Source organism: Gopherus evgoodei, chromosome 11 (assembly GCF_007399415.2).
Source record: "Gopherus evgoodei ecotype Sinaloan lineage chromosome 11, rGopEvg1_v1.p, whole genome shotgun sequence".
Lineage (NCBI taxonomy): Eukaryota > Metazoa > Chordata > Testudines > Testudinidae > Gopherus > Gopherus evgoodei.
In genome coordinates, this window is record NC_044332.1 from 49,370,334 (window position 1) to 49,393,319 (window position 22,986).

Genomic DNA, 22,986 nt, shown 5'->3' on the forward strand with positions numbered 1-22,986 from the left:
TAAGAAGGATTTCTGTGGCCTGTCCTTTTATTTTATAGTAATACTTACATACTTACCATTTCAGACCTTTTCTCAGATATATAAATATGTAAAATTAAACAAAACCAAGCTAGCTAGGTCTGGATCCTGGAACACTACAGGGCCAAATGTTCAGAGGTGCTAAACACCCACAGGCCCTATTATAAACCAGGTTCATTGAGTCCCACTGGGGCTACTTGTGATTACACTCCACACATTTTTATGCCTGTAGAGGGATCTGATGTGGAAAGTGTTTTATAGATAGGTGTTAATTTTATGTAAATGTATATGCCCTAAAATCCCCTTATAGGACAAAACGGCTACATTATAACTGGTTTTAGAGTTTTCACTAACTATGCATTGAAACAATTTGGAACTATCATTCTGTTTCCTTATAAACAGTTTCATTTATATATGAATTCGCTACACAGCAACATTATATTTATGTCTGCCTATAGTATCAATATACAGAGATAAATACATAAGACATTCATTTTGTGTATTGGCAGGGTATATTTTCCCTTAGTTATTCAGGAAAAATGCATTGTCTAGTAATTCCATTTGGTTATATAACCCAAGACGCTTTTTGATAAAAATTGAGATCAGATGCTGAGGACGTCGCTGATATTCTACTAGAACTTCATGGGGTGCCTTAATCTGGTCACCTTCAAGTCGGTTAAGGAGTGCCACACAGACAACAGCAGCTATAAGAAAAACAAAAATGCCCTTTTAAGTAACTTATGATAAACCAAATATGCAGGGTATTTGCTACAGTAAAGAATTATATTCCTAGCACACACAGATAATGCAGGTTTTGTTGGGGGAGGGTTTAAATGAAGGGCTCAATATACCTCCCTGGGAAGGTGTAAACTACACTTCCTGGAACTTACAGGGGCAGCTGTACTGGAGAAGCAGAGGCAGTGTCATCATAACTACTCCCCCCCCCACCCCCTTTGCAGGTCTGGGGCTTCAATCTAAGCTTTATCCAGAGCTCCTTAGGAGCTCAATTGGCAGAGGTTGCCTGAAAATTCATTCATCACATGCACTGAAAATATGTCCCACAATATGTTAGCAAGAGACGAGTGATCTTTGCAGCTAGTAAAAGAAAACCAGAGACACGGGCATGGCCAGGAAACTTTTCAGAGCTGGGCTGAGTGAAATTTTAGTTTTGCCAAGCAGGACCGGCGCTAGAGGTTTGAGCGCCCTAGGCACACGGCAATTTCGGCGCCCCGCACGCTGGTCCCGCGGCTCCGGTGGAGCTGCCGCAGTGGTGCCTGCGGAGGGTTCGGTGCTCCGTGGCTCCGGTGGAGCTGTCGCAGTGATGCCTGCGGGCGGTCCACCGGAGCCGCACGAGCAGCCGACCGCCCGCAGGCACCACTGCGGCAGCTCCACCAGAGCCGCGGAGCACCGGACCCTCCGCAGGCACCACTGTGGCAGCCCCACCAGAGCCGCCTGCCGCCCCCTCCGGCAAAACAGAGCCCACCACTTATTCTGGCGCCCTAGGTGATTGCCTGGGCTGCCTAAATGATAGCGCCGGCCCTGTTGCCAAGACAGTTAATTGTTTTTTCTGCGCCCTGCACTTCCAAACAAGCAGTTTCAGGTAAACATTTGATGAAGCCACTAGATTTGTGTTAATATACTTTTTAATGAAAGAAGTTTGGAATACATTTTTAGTTTTCATATTGTATAAATCCCAGAGCTGACCAAATCTGTATGTAGATAAAATTAGGAAGTGTGAAGGTATACAAGAACAAACGTGAAAAGGAAATGGCCTGTGACAAGAAATCCTACCTTTTAGACCACAAAGTCTACATATAGCAGCAAATACAGTTGACTCCATTTCAATATTTCTAACACCAGCATCATAAGCTCTCTTTAAGTACTCTAACTTCTTTTCATTGGAAAAAGAACACAATGCTCCATCTAATCGTCCTTGACCTGGAAAGAAAAAAACCTGTGACTGCTCATCCTTCTAAACAATATGGGGTTTACAGTCATAGTAAAACTGGCTGCAGTCTCAGGCAGTTTCTCTCAAAGTGCAGAATTTATCTAAATTCTACTTAAAACCACATTAAATTGTTCTTTTAATAGGGCTTATTAAATTATTTATTTCTTATTCCATTTGCTATGTATTTTTAAAGTCAATCTGCTATGACAAAATACAGCTGAGTTCACTATAGAAATTTTAACAAAACTGAGACCAAGAAAACACCGGTGCATAGAGATATGGTGGCAGATTCTCAGCTGTGTAAGTTGGCATAGCTCTGTGAGGCTCTGGTAGATAAAATCTACAACATACCAAGTTGCTTTAGAAAAGGATTAGCAAATTTAGGTACACATGCCCCTTCCCTTATGTGGAGAAAATGGAGATGGAAAAGACCTTAATCTTGGTTTTAACTCCTTTTTTTGAAGGGAGATGGTTAATTATAGGAAATCAAACTGGTTTAAAAGAATTGTTCCTTGACAACTTTGTTTTCTATCAGGGGTTCAGACCTCTGTTCTCACTTTTCCAAATCTCTTAGGGCTTGACTACACTTGCAAGTTAGAGTGCATTAAAGCAGCCCCAGGCACCCTAACTCCCAAGTGTCCACACTGCCAAGTCACATAGAGTGCCTGGACTCTGCAGCTGGAGCACTCCTGGTAATCCATCTCCATGAGAAGCATAAAGCTTGTTGTGTCCCAGCTGAAATGCCTGGGCATCAGTGTGAACAAGGTGTTGCATTACTGCGCTGTGATTGGCCTCCAGAACTATCCCATAATCCTCTGAAGTCAAGTGGCCACTTTTCTCATTGTTTTGAAAGCTCTGTTTCTGACAGCTGGCATGCTTATCTGCTCCGGGACAAAGCAAGCCATTACTGTGGAATGCTGCTGTTGTGAGTGTGTGTGAGAGAGGGGAGGGGGAAGGAGTGGTCTGCTGCTGTCTGAACTTACAAGACAGCATGCTAACATGCTCTCAGCCCCCCCAAAACACACTCCCTGTCACATTCCACCCTCCATTGAAAAGCATGTTGCAGCGACTTGCACCCTGGGATAGCTACCACAATGCACCTGCTGTCTGTGATGTTGCAAGAGCTGCTAATGTGGCCACGCCAGTGCGCTTGCAGCTGACAGTGTAAACACAAGGGCAGTGTTTTCCCTGTTGTGGTCTCCAAAGGCTGGTTTAACTCCCAGCGCTCTACATCTGCAAGTGTAGCCGTGTCCTCAGACTCAGAATCCATTTAGAAAAACAATTAACTCTCACTCTTACTCTCAAATATTTTAAGGTCCCAATTCTTGGATCTGGCCAAGCTGCCCCCTTCACTGGATGCAGGCAAAGATGCTCTTGCACTGCTCTGTCCCCAGGGCTGCCGAGGGCAGTTGTGTCCTCCCACATAATGCAGCACTTAGGTTAGGAAATGGCCTTCAAAGCAATCTATAAGGACTGCATTCCTGGTGGTGATAACAGTAGCAAAGAGAGTGGGTGAGATCCATGCTGCAAAACTGAGCCCTTCTTTAACAGTGTGCTGGGATAGGTGATCTATGGGATGATTCAGTTTACTTGACTCAATCTATCAGTCTATCACTGTTGGTCCCTAATCTTCCTAATTTAGCGGGTGAGGCTAGATAGTTATCTTCACAATGTTCTTAGTTACTGCTGAGAAAGGACAAAGCCTTTTTGTAAGTCCCATAGATTATTTGTAGCAGATGGAGACCAGTCCAGAGAGCTGATAAATTGTGCTTAGAAAATAAGTGAATCATTCATTGCGTTCAAGCCTTTACATATGTCTTTAATTGAGGTTTTAGGCGTATTTATACTTAAAACTGTACAGCTGTGCCGCTGCAGCTCTAGTGCTTTAGTGTAGACACCCCCAGCACCGATGAGATGGATTCTCCTGTCAGTGTCGGCAGTCCATCTCCCCAGGAGGCAGTAGCTAGGCTGATGGAAGAATTCTTCCGTTGACCTAGCACTTTCTACATGGGGACTTAGGCTGGCCAAACTCCACCATTCAGGGTTGTAGATTTTTTACGTCCCTGATCAACATAGTTTTGATGAGCAAATTTTCTACTGCAGACCAGGTCTCAGAACACTTTGAAGTAGATCTGAAACAGCCTCTACACAATTGCTTAGAAAAGTCTCTGTAACAGAGATGTGTAAGGTTGCTACATGGAGCTCAATTCACACATCTTTGCAGCAGCATTCTCTTTGAGTTAGCTTGTAGGTCTGATGTCCAATGAGGAAGAGTAGGCTTGCAATCATTAACTCAGTTAATACTCCTTTAGTGGGGTGGGGTGGGGGTGGTTTGTTATCATTAGCTAATCACCAAAGGGGACAATTATCAAAGGACAAAAAAAGGCTGCTTATTAGCTACTGGATCCATATTGCCCAGCCACCTTCCCTGCTTCTGAGTCTTTAGATGATTTTTTGACTAAGTAGGAAAAGAATTGATTTGGGATAGAAGCACTTTATATTTTTTGGGGTTGGAAAGTCTGGATCTGTGCAGAAGCATGTGTACAACAGTGGACATATTTCCTCTAGCGGGCTCTGCCTGTAAACTGAGGGCACATGCACATTTCTACAAGTGTAGCTGTATTCAGGCAATTGACAGAACTACAGCTCCTGGTAAGTGACCTGTCTTGCTAACATCACTGATTTGTTTTTACTAGTATTTTGGAATTGAATTTTGATCTTCTAAGAATGAACCCCTTCTCACTTGTGCTTACGTTTCTCACTTAGATGTTATGTCTTCGGCTCAGGCAAATGTGCAAAGTTTACTACACTGGACAAACCTTTTAATATCATTGTTGTTCCTACTGTTAATCCTCTCAAATGGCTTTTTATTTAAGTAAAACATAATCTTGAGAAACACACAATGGCTGCATTTGCAAGCAGATCCAAAGGTTTATAAATAGTCCTCCAATTATTAATTCTCCATTTATTCTGTTTCATCCACTTTGCAATCAGCATTTAATTTTGTAAAGGAAACAGTTCCAGGATATTGCCAAGGATCTAAGGTTTATTTACACAAATGCCACATACTTACTGACATTTTTCTTCTGTTAGGTAATTCTGAAGCTATAATTCTGTCATAGGAAGTAACTTACAGTAACTCATCTGTTAAAATTATGTTAAGATTATAGACAAGGGGCTTTTTACTTCAACTGCTTAATGTTATGTGCCTGTTGCTTTCAAAGATTCACTGAGTATATGCTGGTTTCTGTGGCTCAGTAGGGCTGAGGGACAGCAGGAAGTGCTATCCAGGGAATCCTTTACTTTCCTAAGGGAGTGAGTGCTGTCCAGAATGAATTGTATTGCTTGATTCACTGCCATGGTTATAATAATATTTTCTTTGCAGATGTGATGTTGTTACAAAATTTGACTAAGTGGCAGATGCAAATAGAGGCCAATTACACTATGGTTAATGGTTCTGTTAATTGATACGACGTATTACGAAAGTAGTTCCATTTCTGACCTGTAAACAAGTCTCTAAAATATATGGTGGATCAAATACTAAAATCCTTCCTTGCGTTTTACTCAGCACTTACTCAGGCAACTCTCCCACTGACTGCACTGGTCATTTTGCCAGAGCAAGGGTTTCAGGATCTGGTCTTATGTTTGAAAAAGAAAATGAATAGAAAATTAGAGATACTCCTCACCTTCATAAAAATCATAGGTGCACATAGTATGCCCAGTAAGCGTTGGAAAGTCATGAATCTCTTTGCTGCAGTTCAGTAGCTCCTCAACAAGGTCCTTATCAAGTTCAGTGCTTCGTATAACTATATTATCCAGTATCACCTGCTGAAACTGAGCCTTAAAAAATGAATCCACTGCGATGTCTGTTATTACAACAGTTCCAGGGTCAATGCCTGCAGAAGTGGGGATTGGGGATAGGTTAGTGCTACGTAATATTTATAATTTAGATTATAATGTAATTTATTACAGTCAAATCTTAATATGAATATTTATCAGCAAAATATATATATGAGAGAACCATTCAAATACATACGGAGTAAAACTGAGTAAGTGCACATATGTGGATATGAAGGGTTGCAAAGGGAATATGTTGGCTAAAGAGTATTTATTTCTTCTGACATATAGGTGGGGCAAGGAAAGTTCATGTGTAGCTATTGGTTTGTATGTATGATTTGTCTATTTTTAATAAATATTTACTTAGGGTGAAAAGATAGGCATATTTATTTTGATTTCTAAGCATCCCCTGCCCTCCCCCCAAAAAACTGCATCTTAGGCCCTGTACTCTTAAAAGGTAAAGGAGATACTCAGTTAACTAATTCACTAGGGGCTGTGGGCGTTTTGAGCAAACTAGCTTTCTGTCCCACTACTGCCATGATGTTCCAAATGACCTTCTATGCAGGTGCAGCAGAGCGACAAATGTGAAGTCCTAAGGTGTCCATGGAGCTGTTAAAATACTTTATTGTGCTCCTCAATTTGAGTTTAATCCTGCAGGGTTTATGCAGTCAAAGCTCTCATTGGAGGAAATGGGAGTTTTGCCTGCATCCAGACTGAATGATCAGGCCTGCTTTATTTCCATTACATAGTTATTCCAATTCCTCTCTGAGAGTTAATCTAAATTTATATTTTCTAAACTTCAAGTTAATGAGGTCATTAATACTGACTGAACGCTTCCATTATAAGAGAGAGATTTCTTAGTCCCCATTCCTTGCCTAGCTTTCCCATTCATTCTTAGACTGTAAGTTCTCTGGGACGGGAACTGTCTCTCCATTCATGTTTGTATAGCACCCCGCACAATGGAGCCCCAATCCTGATTAGGACTTATGGGCTTGCTGTACAAAAACAATTGATTATACTTATTATTATTAACTGAGTGAAAGATGTTCTATTAGGGCTGAAACTTTCCATGCATAGTATCCGCTTATGAGTGAGTATTTTGGGAAATAAGAGTAAACTTCTGTCAGCTGGTTTGGGTCTGGAAAGAGTATTATTCAGATGTATTAGATTTCAATGAACATGTATGTTTCTACTAAACCAGCTATTAGAAGTTTGATATTTGTTGATCTGAAATAAAATCTCATGTTTTGTTTCATGTTTGAAGACCTGAAAAAAATAAAATATGAAAAGCTCCTAATAACTTAACCTATTGCTTAGCTGTGTGTTATTAAATGTCCTTTCCATCTGGCAGTAGTAAAGCTGGTAGCTCACCTAAGCCCCCAGGAGTACCGATGCGTATAATAGTAACATCACGGCATTTTGCATGGTGTAGTAACTTGATTAGCTCATGAAGCATAATAGAAATGGAAGGAACACCCATCCCATGCTATTGAGAGAAAAGAAAATGAAGGCATCATTAATCATCGTTTTTGTTCAAGCTGATACATATTTATAAAATTACTTCAGAATATAACTATATAGCCAGAGCTATCCTGTTCCCATTGATATCAATGGGATATTTCTGTGGGAGAAGCATCAGACTCTGAATCATACCTTCATGGATTGGAGCATCTATGTGAGGGGCCAGCTTCTCTGTACTCTCTCTGATCCCATCTGACAGCGTGGCACCAGGTGAAGTTGTAGTGATGATGGTTCTCTGTGTGCACCTACTGTGCTCCCTATCCACATACCTCTTAGGGAGTTGGCAGCACAGAGATGGAGCCCCGGGAATGAACGGTGTCAGGTTAAGCGTTAGTTCCCACAGGTGTTTTTGTCCAGGTATATTAGGGAATGATGCCATATAGAAAGCTTTTTGGAGCAGGGACTGTCTCTTGTTCTGTCATGCTTGGGAGGAGCTCCCTGTAAACATCTGCAAAGCTACCTCATTATTCACCTTCACACTCCTCCTCAAAACTCTCCTACAAAAACATGACAGTGGTTAGGCTGCTGGTGTGCTGAGACCACTGCCCAGTATGGTGACCAACATTGTCTTATAGTTTCCTTTCAGTCCCCTGTCTGTGTCCGTCTGTTGTCTCTTGTCTTATTCTGAGATTGTAAGCTGGTTGGGGCAGGGACCGTCTTCCTGTGCTGTGTTTGTATCTAGCACAGCAGGGTCCTGGCCCATGACTAGAGCTCCTAAGTGCTATCGCAAGACAAAAAATCAGTAGTAAATATAATAATATGTTTGTGAAATGCCAGGCACAATAGGGCCTCAGTATCAGTTGGGGTCCCTAGATGCTATTATAATGCAAATAATAAGAATGATTATTGTAATAATGGAGAGACTACAACCCACCCGGAATTGCTCTCACCCCATGGAGCCCCAAACACATCACAGGTCCAGTTTCTTCTATACCCTGTAGCTGCTTTATACTGCACTGGCAATACAAAGTATCCCTGCAGCCAACATAGCTGGCAATGGCAAGATCACCTTGGGTGCAGACGCTGTTTCGCAGGCCTTATGCCACACCCAGTCAATCACTTTACAACACAAGAGTCCAAAGGAGCAAGGTCCTGCAGGTTCTCAAACAGGGTGGTGGTTGGAGAAGGCTCTGCCTGAGGGCCTTACATGCTCTGTGGTCTCTCTTCTGGCTCATTCTTCTGTCTGACTTCCTGGAAAAGAGTTCATTTCTCCTGCAGCTTGTCTACCACCCTTTGCCTGGGTTTCTGAGCTCTTTTTAACCCATTCCTTCAGTCAGTGCATGTCAGCAGGTCTGGAGGGGCAGGGCTAGCTGGGTCCAGTATTGCCTTTTAAACCGTTCGGGTCCAATGTGGTGTTTGTACTCCCCATCACACAGTTCCTGGGGCCATTGGCAACCATTATAATTTAGAGCACAATTTAGGCTGCTCTAAGTTACACCACGGGAAGAAGATCAACCTACAGCTCTCCTGGGGATAGCTATCCTGAGCTGCGCTGTGCATTCTTCCACTGCAGCCAAGGATATATGTCACGGTGCACACATGAGAGGTGTCTGTATTGTGGGAAAGAGTCTGCTGCTTTGGCTCTTCTTGCCTTTCTGAGTACGTCTACACTCAAAAAAACCCAAACGAAAAACAAACAAAAAAACCTCCCCAGACCCAGCAGCAGCAAGTCTCAGAGCCTGGGTTCTCTGAGTTGGGGGGGATACAAATAGCTCCAAAAACCTCCCCCCTCTCTGGATTCAGAGCCTGGGCTTCAGCCTGAACCTGAATGTCTACATTGCTATTTTTAGTCCTGTAATGCAAGCCCAAGTCAATTGACCTGGGCTCCAAGACGTGCTGCCATAGGTCTTTTTTGCAGTTTCCTACTACTTTCATCCCCTTTGCCTAAAGTTAATACAGAGAGAATGTCCTTTCCCTAAATCTGTCTTGTCAGTAAATCAGTTCTGCTTTCAAAAACCGAAAGGCAGGTGTTTTCAAAAGGGTAGGATTTGTTTTGGCCCAATGGGAACATCATTGGTTCTATCATTACTTTTTTCCATTTGCAGTGTGTCCCATCTCTCTCTCTATTTGTTGTAGGATGATGGTTTTATTAAGTTTTATTGCATTTTATGTTAACATATTTTTGTGTTCTTCTTATTCTTATACAGCTGCCTGAGTTCCTTGCCAGTGCTTTAAAAACATTATTTTTATTAAGAATAGCCAAGGCAGAAATCTCATAAATACCCCTAATATTTCTGAGCCTGTTTGCATCTTGCTAAAACATGACATCAGCAGCAACTCATAACCAATCATCTAATGAGGCATTGGCCAGAAGTTTTATCCTACTTACCATCAGAATCATGCAGTGTTCAATGTACAGTGGAAAGTTGCTCCTGACCTAGCCATCATTAATTGGCTGGTTTCTTGATGCCTGAAAGATATCAGTCAACTAATGATGTCTAGGTCAGGAGATATAAAACAAGAACAAATAATTTAGAATTGACAAGTTGTGCACACAGGTAGCCTGTGAAACTGTGAAGTTATTACTGTTCTTTTGTCTTCTTTGTCTTTACTTCCTATTGTTTGGCTCACGTGCTATATCGTGTCTTAGGCCTTATCCACACAGACTTCCATTGGTTTAACGAACAGTGTGTTTAAAACTAATTTAGCTAAAATAGTACAAGTTTATGTGTAGACAAGGCCTTATATTAGAACTGTATCCTGATAGTGTCACAGTTGTCACTAAATTTTAGACTGAATGAGCAATAATAAAAATGTCATTAGTTCCTCTTTTGTTTTTCAGAGAGCCATGTCTTTTCTGTGTCTGCTTTTTAGGCTCCAGTCCTGCAAACACAAGTGGGTAACTTTACTCAGGTGAGTGGTTTCCTTGACTTCTCCTGTGAGTAAAGTTAGGATTACTCAGATGAGTAAAATGACATATGTAGGTGATTGCAGGATTAAGCTTTTATATCATGCCAAAAGTATTGTTGACATTTAAAGAATAATAACAAACTAAGATTGCTACCGTAAGGCTTTTAGGGAATGGTTGTAATATTTTCAACTATATTTCATAGTCTGGGCATGGTGTGAAGTGATCTTACCTCTTGAACTTTCAGATTGCTAAACTGAGCAAAATGTGCCCTCTTTCTGTTGTAACACAGGGACCTTGCAAACTGAATATACAGGATGCCAAGAAATATGACATGACTCAAATATAAGAATCTTTTTTATAAATCATCATTCTCAGTCCTGATCCGGCTTCTATTGAAATCCATGGCGAAACTCCCATTGGCATCTTGGGAGCAGGAGCAGGCTCCATGCCTATTAATCTTTTGTCTACACATGTAGTAGAAGTGTGGAAAAGGGAAATTCATGAGCAGGCGTGAGCATGTTCTCTAGTCCAGCAGGTCTCAAACTGTTTGATCGGGACCCCATTTTAATGGGGTCGTCAAGGCTGGCATTAGACTTGCTGGGGTCTGGGGCCAAAGCCCAAGCCCCACCATCTGGGGCCAAAGCTGAAGACCGAGGGCTTTAGCCCTGGGTGGCAGGGGCACAGATTACAAGCCCCCTGCCTGTAAGCTGTAGCCCTGGGTTGTGGTCTCTCCATCCCCAGCATGAGGTGGTAGGGCTCAGACTTTGGCCCTCCCACCCAGGCCAGGAGGGGCTTGGGCAGGGGCTTTGGCCCCCACTCCTGGGGCCAAGCAGTAATTTTTGTTGTCAGAAGTGGGTCACGGTGCGGTGAAGTTTGAGAACCCCTGCTCCAGTCCAAGTATTGAAAGTAAGGGGAAATAATTTATAGAAACCAAAATATCAAGCAACGGCAGATTTTCACTAGGCTTATTGAAGTTTTAAATGTAGCTTTATGAGTGACTGAAAGATTTTACTGGTGAAAATTTTTGAGCGTAAAGGGAAAATTTGCCACTGGATTAATCCATTATGAATGAAAAGCACAGGCATGGGAATCGGGGCATCTCTAGAGACCAGGAGATGTGACCTTGTGCAAGTCACTTAACCTCTGTGCCTTGGTCTCACTGTAAAATGAGGATAATTACCCTTTCCTACCTCATAGAATATTGTGAAGTTTAACTAATGAGCACTTTTGGATCCTCTAACGGCAGACACAACAGAAATGCAAAGAGACTGCGAGTGGAATTGTTGATATTTCCAACTTGTCAACCTCTGAGACAATAAGGCTGTAGCTATGCCACTATAACCCCATAAACACACTATCATACAGAAGGGGTTTTTCCATTGCTGTAAGAACTCCACCTCCCCAAGTGAAGATAGCTTAGTCAATAGAAGCTGTGTCTACACCAGGGTTTAGGTCGGCAAAGCCGCGGTGCTCGGGAGTGGGGTGGATTTTCAACCTAAGACTATGCCAACCTAAGTTTTAAGCATAGATCAGGCCTAAGAGATGTGATGGAAGAAAATTACCTGCTGTGGTAATCACTATGTTTAAACCATTGGCCAACCTGCTGGCTTGTTGAACTATGCTGTTATTTCTGTATGCACTACCTCTAGGAAATAGCAAACAGAGAACAATGTAACAGTGTTAGCTGTTAGACTTTTTTGGAAGAATCCAAAACTTTTTCCATCAGTTAAAAGTGAGGTCTTTATGGCTTGGGAGATAGGAGCCTTTTATCTCTAGGTCACAGATTTGAATCCAGCTCAGGTCAGTGGTGCATGGAAGTTATTATGATATGATGGCTTCTTAACAGCTAACATGATACATTATCCAATAATCAGTGGATTACCACCATAACTGACATTCTTCTTGGCAGTCTCAACACAGAGGCCAAGAACTGAAGGGCGTGAAGACTTAACTAGCCTCTCATCCAAGAGGCAGTTCCTCTAGGTCAACATGCTGAGGCTGTTCTTGCAATGCTGCTCCCTATAGTATGTTCCCTATTCAGTGTCCAGGGCTCTCAATCCAGCGGCTTTCAGAAGCTCTAAATCCACATGAAACATTTTACAAAGAAATACAAACAATGTGCTAAATTCTTCAGCTATTGTTAGGCTGAAAATGGAAGTATTTTAGATACACTATAAAGTACTTACAGTGATGGAGAGCACTGGTCCAGCCTTGTACATAGAATACCGATCTGTCCCAGCACAAATATCTTTCAAGTCTTTCCCATCTCCTTCAAGTCCAAGTTCTTTGTGCATGAGCTGAGCAAAAGCTTTCATTCTGTTAGGGCTGCCACCAACGCAGATAAACTAGAAATAAAATGTAAGATTATCTGTACCATTCTAGCTAAAGCAGAGATCAAGACTCAGCCTGCATTTCTAATGTTACACTCAATTGCTCTAGTGGAATCTTAAATCCAAAGGGAGCAGATGTGAAAGTATAGCAACCGCAAGACACAATTATCTAGTCTTGCAAAAGCAGCAAAGAATCCTGTGGCACCTTATAGACTAACAGACGTTTTGGAGCATGAGCTTTCGTGGGTCAATACCCACTTCATCAGATGCATGTAGTGGAAATTTCCAGGGGCAGGTATATATATGCAGGCGAGCTAGAGATAATGAGGTAATTCAATCAGGGAGGATGAGGCCCTGTTCTAGCAGTTAAGGTGTGAAAACCAAGGGAGGAGAAACTGGCTTTGTAATTGGCAAGCCATTCACAGTCTTTGTTTAATCCTGAGCTGATGGTGTCAAATTTGCAGATGAACTGAAGCTCAGCAGTTTCTCTTTGAAGTCTGGTCCTGAAGTTTTTTTGCTGCAGGATGGCCACCTTAAGGTCTGCTATAGTGTGGCCAGGGAGGTTGAAGTGTTCTCCTACAGGTTTTTGTATATTGCCATTCCTAATATCTGATTTGTGTCCGTTTATCCTTTTCCGTAGCAACTGTCCAGTTTGGCCGATGTACATAGAAGAGGGGCATTGCTGGCATATGCTGGCATATATTACATTGGTGGACGTGCAGGTGAATGAACCAGTGATGGTGTGGCTGATCTGATTAGGTCCTGTGATGGTGTCGCAGGTGTAGATATGTGGGCAGAGTTGGCATCGAGGTTTGTTGCATGGATTGGTTCCTAAGCTAGAGTTACTATGGTGCGGTGTGCAGTTACTGGTGAGAATATTTTTCAGGTTGGCAGGTTGCCTGTGGGCGAGGACTGGCCTGCCACCCAAGGCCTGTGACAGTGTGGGATCATTGTCCAGGATGGGTTGTAGATCCCTGATGATGCATTGGAGAGGTTTTAGCTGGGGACTGTATGTGATGGCCAGTGGAGTCCTGTTGGTTTCTTTCTTGGGTTTGTCTTGCAGTAGGAGGCTTCTGGGTACACGTCTGGCTCTGTTGATCTGTTTCCTTATTTCCTCGTGTGGGTATTGTAGGTTTGAGAATGCTTGGTGGAGATTTTGTAGGTGTTGGTCTCTGTCTGAGGGGTTAGAGCAGATGCGGTTGTACCTCAGTGCTTGGCTGTAGACCATGGATCATGTGATGTGCCCGGGATGGAAGCTGGAGGCATGAAGGTAGGCATAGCGGTCGGTAGGTTTTCAGTATAGGGTGGTGGTAATGTGACCATCACTTATTTGTACCGTGGTGTCTAGGAAGTGGACCTCCTGTGTAGATTGGTCCAGGCTGAAGTTGATGGTGGGGTGGAAGCTGTTGAAATCATGGTGGAATTTTTCCAGAGACTCCTTCCCATGGATTCAGATGATGAAGATGTCATCAATGTAGCGTAGGTAGAGAAGGGGCGTGAGTGGTCGAGAGCTGAGGAAGCGTTGTTCCAGGTTGGCCATAAAAATATTGGCATATTGTGGGGCCATGCGGGTGTCCATAGCGGTGCCACTGATCTGGAGATATATATTGTCATCAAATTTGAAATAGTTGTGTGTGAGGATAAAGGCACAGAGCTCAGCAGCCAGTTGTGCTGTGGCATCATCAGGGATACTGTTCCTGACAGCTTTATTCCATCTGTGTGTGGGATGTTCGTGTAGAGAGCCTCTACATCCATGGTGGCTAGGATGGTGTTTTCTGGAAGGTCACCAATGCATTGTAGTTTCCTCAGGAAATCAGTGGTGTCACGGAGATAATTGGGAGTGCTGGTGGCATAGGGTCTGAGTAGAGAGTCCACATATCCAGACAGTCCTTCAGTGAGAGTGCCAACGCCCGAGATGATGGGGCATCCAGGATTTCCGGGTTTGTGGATCTTGGGTAGTAGATAGAATAACCCTGGTCGGGGCTCTAAGGGTATGTTGATTTGTTCCGGTGTTAGTGTAGGGAGTGTCCTGAGTAGATGCTGCAGTGTCTTAGTGTATTCCTCAGTGGGATCTGAGGGAAGTGGCCTGTGGAATTTGATGTTGGAGAGTTGTCTGGCAGCCTCCTTTTGGTAGTCAGACCTGTCCATGATGACAACAGCACCTCCTTTATCAGCCTCTTTGATGATAATGTCTGGGTGGTTTCTGAGGCTGTGGATGGCATTGCGTTCTGCACGACTTAGGTTATGAGGCAAACGATGTTGTTTTTCCACTATTTCTGCCTGTGCACGTCAGTGGAAGCATTCAATGTATAGGTCCAGACTGCCATTTCGACCCTCAGGTGGCCATCCTGCAGCAAAAAAACTTCAGGACCAGACTTCAAAGAGAAACTGCTGAGCTTCAGTTCATCTGCAAATTTGACACCATCAGCTCAGGATTAAACAAAGACTGTGAATGGCTTGCCAATTACAAAGCCAGTTTCTCCTCCCTTGGTTTTCACACCTCAACTGCTAGAACAGGGCCTCATCCTCCCTGATTGAACTACCTCATTATCTCTAGCTTGCCTGCATATATATACCTGCCCCTGGAAATTTCCACTACATGCATCTGATGAAGTGGGTATTCACCCACGAAAGCTCATGTTCCAAAACATCTGTTAGTCTATAAGGTGCCACGGGATTCTTTGCTGCTTTTACAGATCCAGACTAACATGGCTACCCCTCTGATACTAGTCTTGCAAAGTTATTTAATCTTTTTGTGCCTCAGATTATCCCTCTAAATGTGAATAAGAACTCTTACTCCATCACAGAACTACTGTGAAGCTTATGTTTGTAAAAGTGCATCGAAATCCTCAGATGGAAGGTGCAGTGAGAGTACATACATGGAAAATATTATTTGTTAGGTTTCTGACTATCGCTCATGGGAATGAACAAACTAGGCTCTGTCTTTTAGTGAGGACTATAGAGGATCAGATTAGTTCAAGGGTCTAAAAAAATAGGAAATAAAAATTACATATGGTGTTACTATAGGATTTCACTACTGTACAGCTGTGAATACTTGGATATTAATTCCTGGCCAAGTAAATGCAAAATAACATCAGTGTAATATATGCACTGAATTTAAGTTGTTACTATTGCTACAGATAGCAAAGCAGAAACAGATGTTAGAGTAGTTAATGGTCTAATTTGTTCTATCACCACTGTCAACAAGAATTACTGAGCATTGCTGGAGACATAAAAACAATGGGAGGGAGACAACATTTCACAAATGACATTATTTTCAAAAATCTAACTCTACATTTAAAATGCAACTAAATGTTCCCCTCTGTCAACCTGATTTTAAATCTGGCTGCTGAGGTCAGAAGTAACATGAGGTTTCAGACCACCAACACAGTCTCTAGTGGATACTTGTTTACACTGTAGAACTATTGCACAATTTCCCACACAGTGCTCAGGAAAAAGAGAGGTCTGGGACAGTTGCAGGTTGAAATGAGGTGTTTAGCAGAGCTGTCGGGAGAGCTTAACTGCCAGTGTTACTGCTAGGCCCTCACTTTCAGGTGTACCACATTTGTCCCCCAAAAATATGTTTTAGGAAATTATAGGGCTTGTCTACATGGGGGGATCCACAACTTTTGAAATTAATCCACTTTGAAAATGTTTGTGTACACACAACATGCTCATGTACTGTGAACTCTGCAGTCCTCTTTTAAAATGAACTAACTTTTGTGAAGCGAGTTAGTTCAGTCTAGTGTTCATGTGTAAGCAATAATGCTGCAAATTACTTTAGCAGTCCTTCAACAGCTGTCCAAGGGAAGTAGTGGGGGCAAAAGACTTTCCTGGCTTTAAGACAAAGCTTGATAAGTATATGGAGGGGATGTTATGATAGGATTGTTAATTTGGGCAATTGATCTAGGATTACCACCAGATAGGTCTGCTCAATGATCTGCGGGGAGATGTTGGATGGCATGGGAACTGAGTTACAGCAGAGAATTCCTTCTTGGGTGCTGGCTGGTGACTCTTGCCCACATGCTCAGGGTTTAGCTGATCGCCATATTTGGGGTCGGGAAGGAATTTTCCTCCAGGGCGGATTGGCAGGGGCCCTGGAGGTTTTTCGCCTTCCCCTGCAGTGTGGGGCACGGGTCGCTTGCTGGTGGTTTCTCTGCAGCTTGAGGTCTTCAAACCAGTTTTGAAGATTTCAATAACTCGATCCTGGGATAGGGGTTGTTATAAAACTGGATGGGTGGGGTTCTGTGGCCTGCCTTGTGCAGGAGGTCAGACTAGATGATCAGATTGGTCCCTTCTGACCTATGAGTCTATGAGTCTCTCTCCGCTTTGTGAGTCACCGTTACTGACCTGTCTGTTTACCTGTGTGCCCTCCCCAGCTCTGATCAGGTGTCCCCTCCCCCATTTATAAGCTGGATTTTGTCCATTCGCTCCTAGATTCCAGTTTATCACAATACCTGCGATAATACTCCAGAAGCCCCATTATAAGTCTCAAGCAGCTGCCTGGCTGCATCGAGACCCCGAATCTAACCACTATCTGGAGAGAAACATCAATGCAGGAAGCTCTTGTGGCCAGCCACGAGAATAAAGTCCTTTTAGTGGACATTGCTCGGCAGATTTCTCTGAGGGGCCATGACCAGCATACTGAACAGTGTCAGATAAAGAGCAAACAGCTCATGAGCACCTACATTACATGGAGGGACAACAGGAAAAATCCTTCTGGGGATATGTAACCTGTCAATTTTTGTGAGGAACTGAACAGGATTTTGCATAGCTGCATGACCACCCAACCCAGGCAGCCTGCTGGCCTGCTGGCCACCTTCTCTCTTCCCCTCCACCCTCACTCCCTCCACTCCCAGAGGATGACATGCAAGATACATTGGGTTATGAACATGAAGACGCCAGTAAAGGGATCTCCCCATAAAGCTAGGATTGGTTCAGGACCCAGGACCCTGATGCTGGCCGTGTAGAACATGAGCCCAATTCCTGCACTGTAGCAACCAACCTCAGTCCCCAGACAGCCACCCAGACCAGGACTGAGGCTGATCCTATTGAGGGAAACTCAGCCTGTAAGTTTTTTTAAATTATTTTTTAATGATTTACTATTTAACTTTTAATTGATGCTGCGGCTGTACTGGCTTCTGTTCTGGGTGCCCCAGGGCTACGGCCATTGATAACCCCATGGTCCCTGCCTGCCAGCCTCCCTAGACAAAAATTGTCCATTGCCCTCCTAGCCCTGTATACCTTTCCAGAATAGTACCTACCCTGGCCATGCCTCTGTCTCATGCTAAAGCCCCAACTATTGACCAATTTCAGGCCTATGCCTTAGAAGACACATGCTTCTGCTCCAATCTCCTTTTCCCCTTCCCTCAGCTGGTAACAGTGAATGCTTCAGGCAATCATTGCAGAACCCTGTCTATTTTTTCTTTTCACTTTCTATATGCTGCAGGGGAGATATCTAAGCACAATCTAAGAGAAACGGCTCAATTTTTGTTCTGAGATTATGAGGAATAGCTGCATGGCCATCCTCCCTAGTATAGCTAGTGACTGTCTTCCACTCCTGCAGCAGTTCTGGAGGGACTATCTTGGCGATTAAGTTCACAGCGTATCTCACTGGTCTGCCTTTTGCCTTTTTGAATAAGGGGGCGGATTCTCTGTTGTCTAGTCACCTACCTCAGCATAACCTCATCCAGGGTCAGGACAGCCTAAAAGAGATGGAGAAGGGACTACTATAAAGTTCACCCCCAGATTCACCTTGTTAACACCCCTTTGACACCATATAGGCACCTAAATGGCACAGCAAAACTAGGCAGGGGACTTAATTCCCAAGCCCGCCTCACCCAACCCCACCCTCCAAAGAACAATGGCAAAGCCACACAGATTCACTGTACAGACAAAAATCCCAACACAAACACCACGCACCATCTTCCAGGTCCCCCCAAGACTGGGAAGAAATGCAGAGAGATAAAGGCAGAAACACAGGTTAAAAAAAATAGCTATCACAGCCTTCCTAGAATGTGAACAATAACTGCTTGTCATTTCTTTAATACTCCCAACTGCTGTGCACCTGCACTGGTCAGACCCTCAAGGGCAGGGCCTTTATCAACAGCAGAATAAACCTGAGAGGGAGAAAAGGGAAAAGTCCTGTGGAAATGTTCATGGAATCAATACAAAATCCTACAAAACCCTCAAAAAATGCAGGGGGGGAGGCAGTATCTGAGAACTGAGCATGAAACTGACAAGAAGCTTTCTGGGAGATGGTTGCAGTAGCAAAGGACAGTGTGGCAATTGCCAGGAAAAGCACTGCATTAGTCAAAGACAGTATGGAAAGAGACAGGGAGATGTAGAGGCAACTCCTGGAGACAATATAAAGCCAAAATGCCCTGTTGCATCACATATTACTCTTAGGGCAGCAGGCAATGTTTTCTTTCTGCTGCTTCCAACCTATTCTGCAAACAGTGCCATCTCCTTTTCACACTCCGCTGTCATTCTGAGGCTACTAAGGTAGTGGGTAAACAGTTCCTTCCTTCCTTCTGTCCAAGTGGCCTAGGAATGGCTTCATTAACCAAGGGAGCAGAGGATAAGCAGGTCTCCCAGGAGCAATATCCACACCATTAATGTCCATAGCGTTCCCAGGGGCAAAACATCCTATAATTGTGGTCCCTTCTAAACCATCCTGCATTTATGTCTGTAACCCTGCCAAAATGGATGTCAAGCCCTTGGGAGCACCATGGAGAAATACCTCTGAGCCCTGATCGGGGGCAAATAACAGGCACGTGAGTCCCATAAGTTGCCCAATATAGTTTGGGAATCCGTTGCATGTAAAACCATCAATAACCTCCTGAACATTACCAAGCTTTATAACTTGGTACAACAGTACCTTTTCTATGGCATCACACACAGTGGCCTCAACATCTGATATCCCCATGCTGAATTGGTTCACAACAGAGCAGTAGCACCCGGGGTGGCCAGCTTCCAGATAGCAATGGTGACCCGCAATCTGCCTGTTCACAGGTCTGGGGCACTGCATATTGGCATGCTACGCTGTAGTGCTGGAATTAGTTCAGCATGTATCTCACAAAAGGTTGTGTTCCCCATTCTGAAATTCTCTCATCACTGCTTGCTGCCCCAGGTTTGCAGATCAAGCCGTTCCCACCAATCTATATGCTGGTTTCCTAAGCCCAGAAACCATGTTGCATACTGTGAAGCTGCTTAAGGAACAAGTCCTCCACTCCCAGTTGGTCAGTGTCTTCCTCTTCATCCTCATCTGTGTCCCAGTTCCACCACTGCTGAGGATGCTCTTGTTGCTGGAGGAGCTGCTGCTACTGCCACATCATCTGCTCAGTGGTGTGGTAGGCAAAGTCCCAAGTCGAATTCATCCACGTTTGAATCCTGAAACACTACCCAAGCAGCCTCTGCACATTTGAGGTTGCCAGCATAGCGGTGCAGGGCATTGTTGGGTCCAGGTTGACTAGCAGCAGTTCAAAAGTGGCACAAGCCTGCCCATAAAGGAAGTATGGTGCAAAGACAGATGAATCATGGGATTTTAAAAAAATGTTGAAGTAGCTTGGCTTGTGCTCTGCATCCCACAAGACAGCAAGAAAAGTTCCAGAATAAACACTGCTCGGCAGCGAAGCATGGGAATGCCACACCCTCAGTTTACAGCAAACTGTAGCCATATGTACACACTGATGTTCATCAACAGAGGATACAGCATCCCATATCCACCCAATTATGCGGAATGGGTATGGTGTGTTACCTGACGTTCAGCAAAAAGTTGTGCATTAACCCCCCTTCCCCAACATGTAGACAAGCCCTTAGTCAATAAACAGAAAAAATTTGTAATCATAAGATGCATTTCGACCTCAGATCTCAAGTCAGACCTAAGAAAACACTAAATAAAGGTAACTGTAAAAGATGTTTGAAGAAAGGCGAGTAGGAAGGAAATGATTTGTGTTTAGAGCTATTGTAACCTTTGCATTTTTGTTTACCTTTATGTCACCGAACATCACTGGTAGGTTGTGTGTTTTAGTTCCTAAACTGAAGTGATAAAGAACATCTTCGTCCATTGACTCCAAATAAGGGTTTTTAACATGAACAAGCCCATTTCTGAAAAAAAGTTTGGAGAGGTTTTATGTACAAGTCAGATCAAACAAAGAAGAGAATTCATGACACAAGAGACAGTATCTGAATGTTCGGTGAGTAACTTAGATTCATTTTTAGAATGTTATGCTCATGACATCAAGGCTACGTGTCATAGACCCAACCACTGGGGATGGCGACAGCTTGTCCTCTTCCCAGTCAGTTTTTACTGTTCTGTAGAGGCCACCTTGATGCAGCTGCAGGACTCGAGCACCTTCACACTCACTACATTCCTCAACATTTTTTATGTAATTGCATCTCTGCTATTGGTCATGTGACTGAAACTGTCCAGTGAGAAGGGAAGTTGTACTAGAGAGCCTCTGATTTCTGCCACTGGTATAAAACATGGAGCATGGGGTCTGGTACCACCACCTGCGAGGTGTAGAGTGGGTGACTGCAGAGGAGTCCATCAGAGATTATTGTGTCTCATGAGCAAACCATTACCCCTGTAGGAATGGAGTGAGCTGCATAGGCTCCTTCCCAAAATAATGCAAAGCAAGAGGAGAAGGAAGAGAATAGGATCCGCAGGGGAAGCAAAAGTGCAGGGGAAGGGACAGATGGGGTAGAAGGAGAGAGTGAGGGGAGGTTTTTGGGGGATTGGAGTGAAGAAAGAAATAAGGAATAGGGAGAGTAGGATATCATGGGTGGTGGAATTAAAGGAAAAGGGGACCTACCATATAGTGAATGGAGAGGTGTGAGTGTAAGACAGACTACAGAGGAGAAAGAACAAGAAAGAAAACTTGTGAAGACACAAAAGTGGGCGGGAGGGAGAGAAACAAGAGGAGAGGCAGAGTTCGAAGATCTGGAAAAATCCATTCTGTCAGAACTGAGAAAAGTTCCTTAGGAAAACCCAGTGCAAACATCGGGAAATACAGGAGCAACAAGGAGAGAGCTAATGGCTCAATTTAGGAAGGAAAACAAAGGGAGGATTGGAGGCAAGGCTACCCCATTGCATTCAGCATTAAAGTGCTTGCATGCTGCATCTGTTCCAAATAAATTGTTTCCTGGGTTGGTCCTTCCAGACCGCCAGCTGGATTTGGGATTCATATCCAACTTCTTCCCCACTAACTCCACCAGCCCCTTTATTTAATTCTGAATTGGCTGCCGTGCCAGCATCTGCCTATAGTTTGCTGCCAAGGCTTTGATGCTGGGTCCCTTCATGGGTTCTAAGCAGCTGGCCAGCTCAGACTCCTGTTAGAAACTATTTTAGTAAGTAGACCCAGTATTCCAACACTTCAGTATTACCACTGCAGTCACTGGCTGTTAATGTCTAGGGAAAGTCTTGCCAAAGGCATGGCTCTGGAAATGTTTAATGTAATATTAACCATTTTTTGCAGCTATTACACAATCATTAGAAACCTTAAATACTTTGTAACTGTTATCCACACAAAGTTCAGCAAAAAAGTCAATATTTTCCACTAACCTTAGCAATGGGAAGAACCATAACTCTTTCTTTAATACAGTTCTCCCAGAATTGATGGATAAGTAATGCACTTAAACACTGACTCTATATTATCTTACATACAGGAGTTTGCTGAAATTTTAACAAAAGTTTTGATTTTCATATTGTCCCAACATCTTGATAAATCACTGGGCAATAATCTGCATTTAAAGTGAGATTCATAAGACAATGGGTTTCAGTTTGTATTCCTTTTCCAAATTGTATAATAAATGCAAGAGGATTAAATAGCAGTGTAGTTCAGTGTTCAAATTAAAAGCTAAAACAAAGCCTAGAAAACAGCTATCTTATCTAAACAAATTCAAAACTCACTCCATTACTTACCCAGCATAACCTTTCCTTTCAGTCATAATGGGCTTATGGAGCCGCTAAAAGGGATGTTATGACTTCCCCACTTTCAGAAAAACACTCCTTGGTTGACGCCAGGTGAGGACAAACTCTTCTGTTGCTACAGCTGCTAATTTATAGGATCTAATATGAATATCTGAAGAAGCTTGGCGGTGAGTTAAATACCTTCTTTTCACTTAGTGTTATTCTAAAAACAATGGAACTTTTTCTCTTATGTTTTCTAGTCAACCAGTCAGATGCAAAATATTCCTGTTCCTGGAGATGTATTGCTATTTGTTTCAGTAGATCATCATCAGATCAGTATTCCAGGATTCAGATTGGCTATTTCTGAAGGACTGTCACTTCTCACCTTAACTCACCTCCCATTCTTATGGTAAGGCCTCAGATTGGCTATTTTCGAAGGAGTGTCATTTCTAACTTTGTTACCTCCCATCATTATGCTGAGGTAACTGAAGGGCCAGGGCTTGCTAACCTCCTGCTGTTGATATACTTACTCTTTGATCAGGGATCCTAGTTCTTACACTTGGCAGTC

General features: G+C 43.3%; 1 protein-coding gene across 1 annotated transcript; it reads right to left on the reverse strand.

Moving 5' to 3' along the window:
• Positions 1-540: 540 nt before the first annotated feature.
• UPP2 (uridine phosphorylase 2) lies at positions 541-22,456 on the reverse strand. The gene is made up of 7 exons (XM_030580917.1): positions 22,431-22,456; positions 20,497-20,614; positions 12,362-12,520; positions 7,175-7,289; positions 5,653-5,862; positions 1,810-1,956; positions 541-722 (listed from the first exon to the last, which is right to left on the reverse strand). Exons 1-7 carry the CDS (start codon positions 22,454-22,456, stop codon positions 541-543), a joined length of 957 nt encoding a protein of 318 aa, XP_030436777.1.
• Between the last annotated feature and the right edge of the window lie 530 nt (positions 22,457-22,986).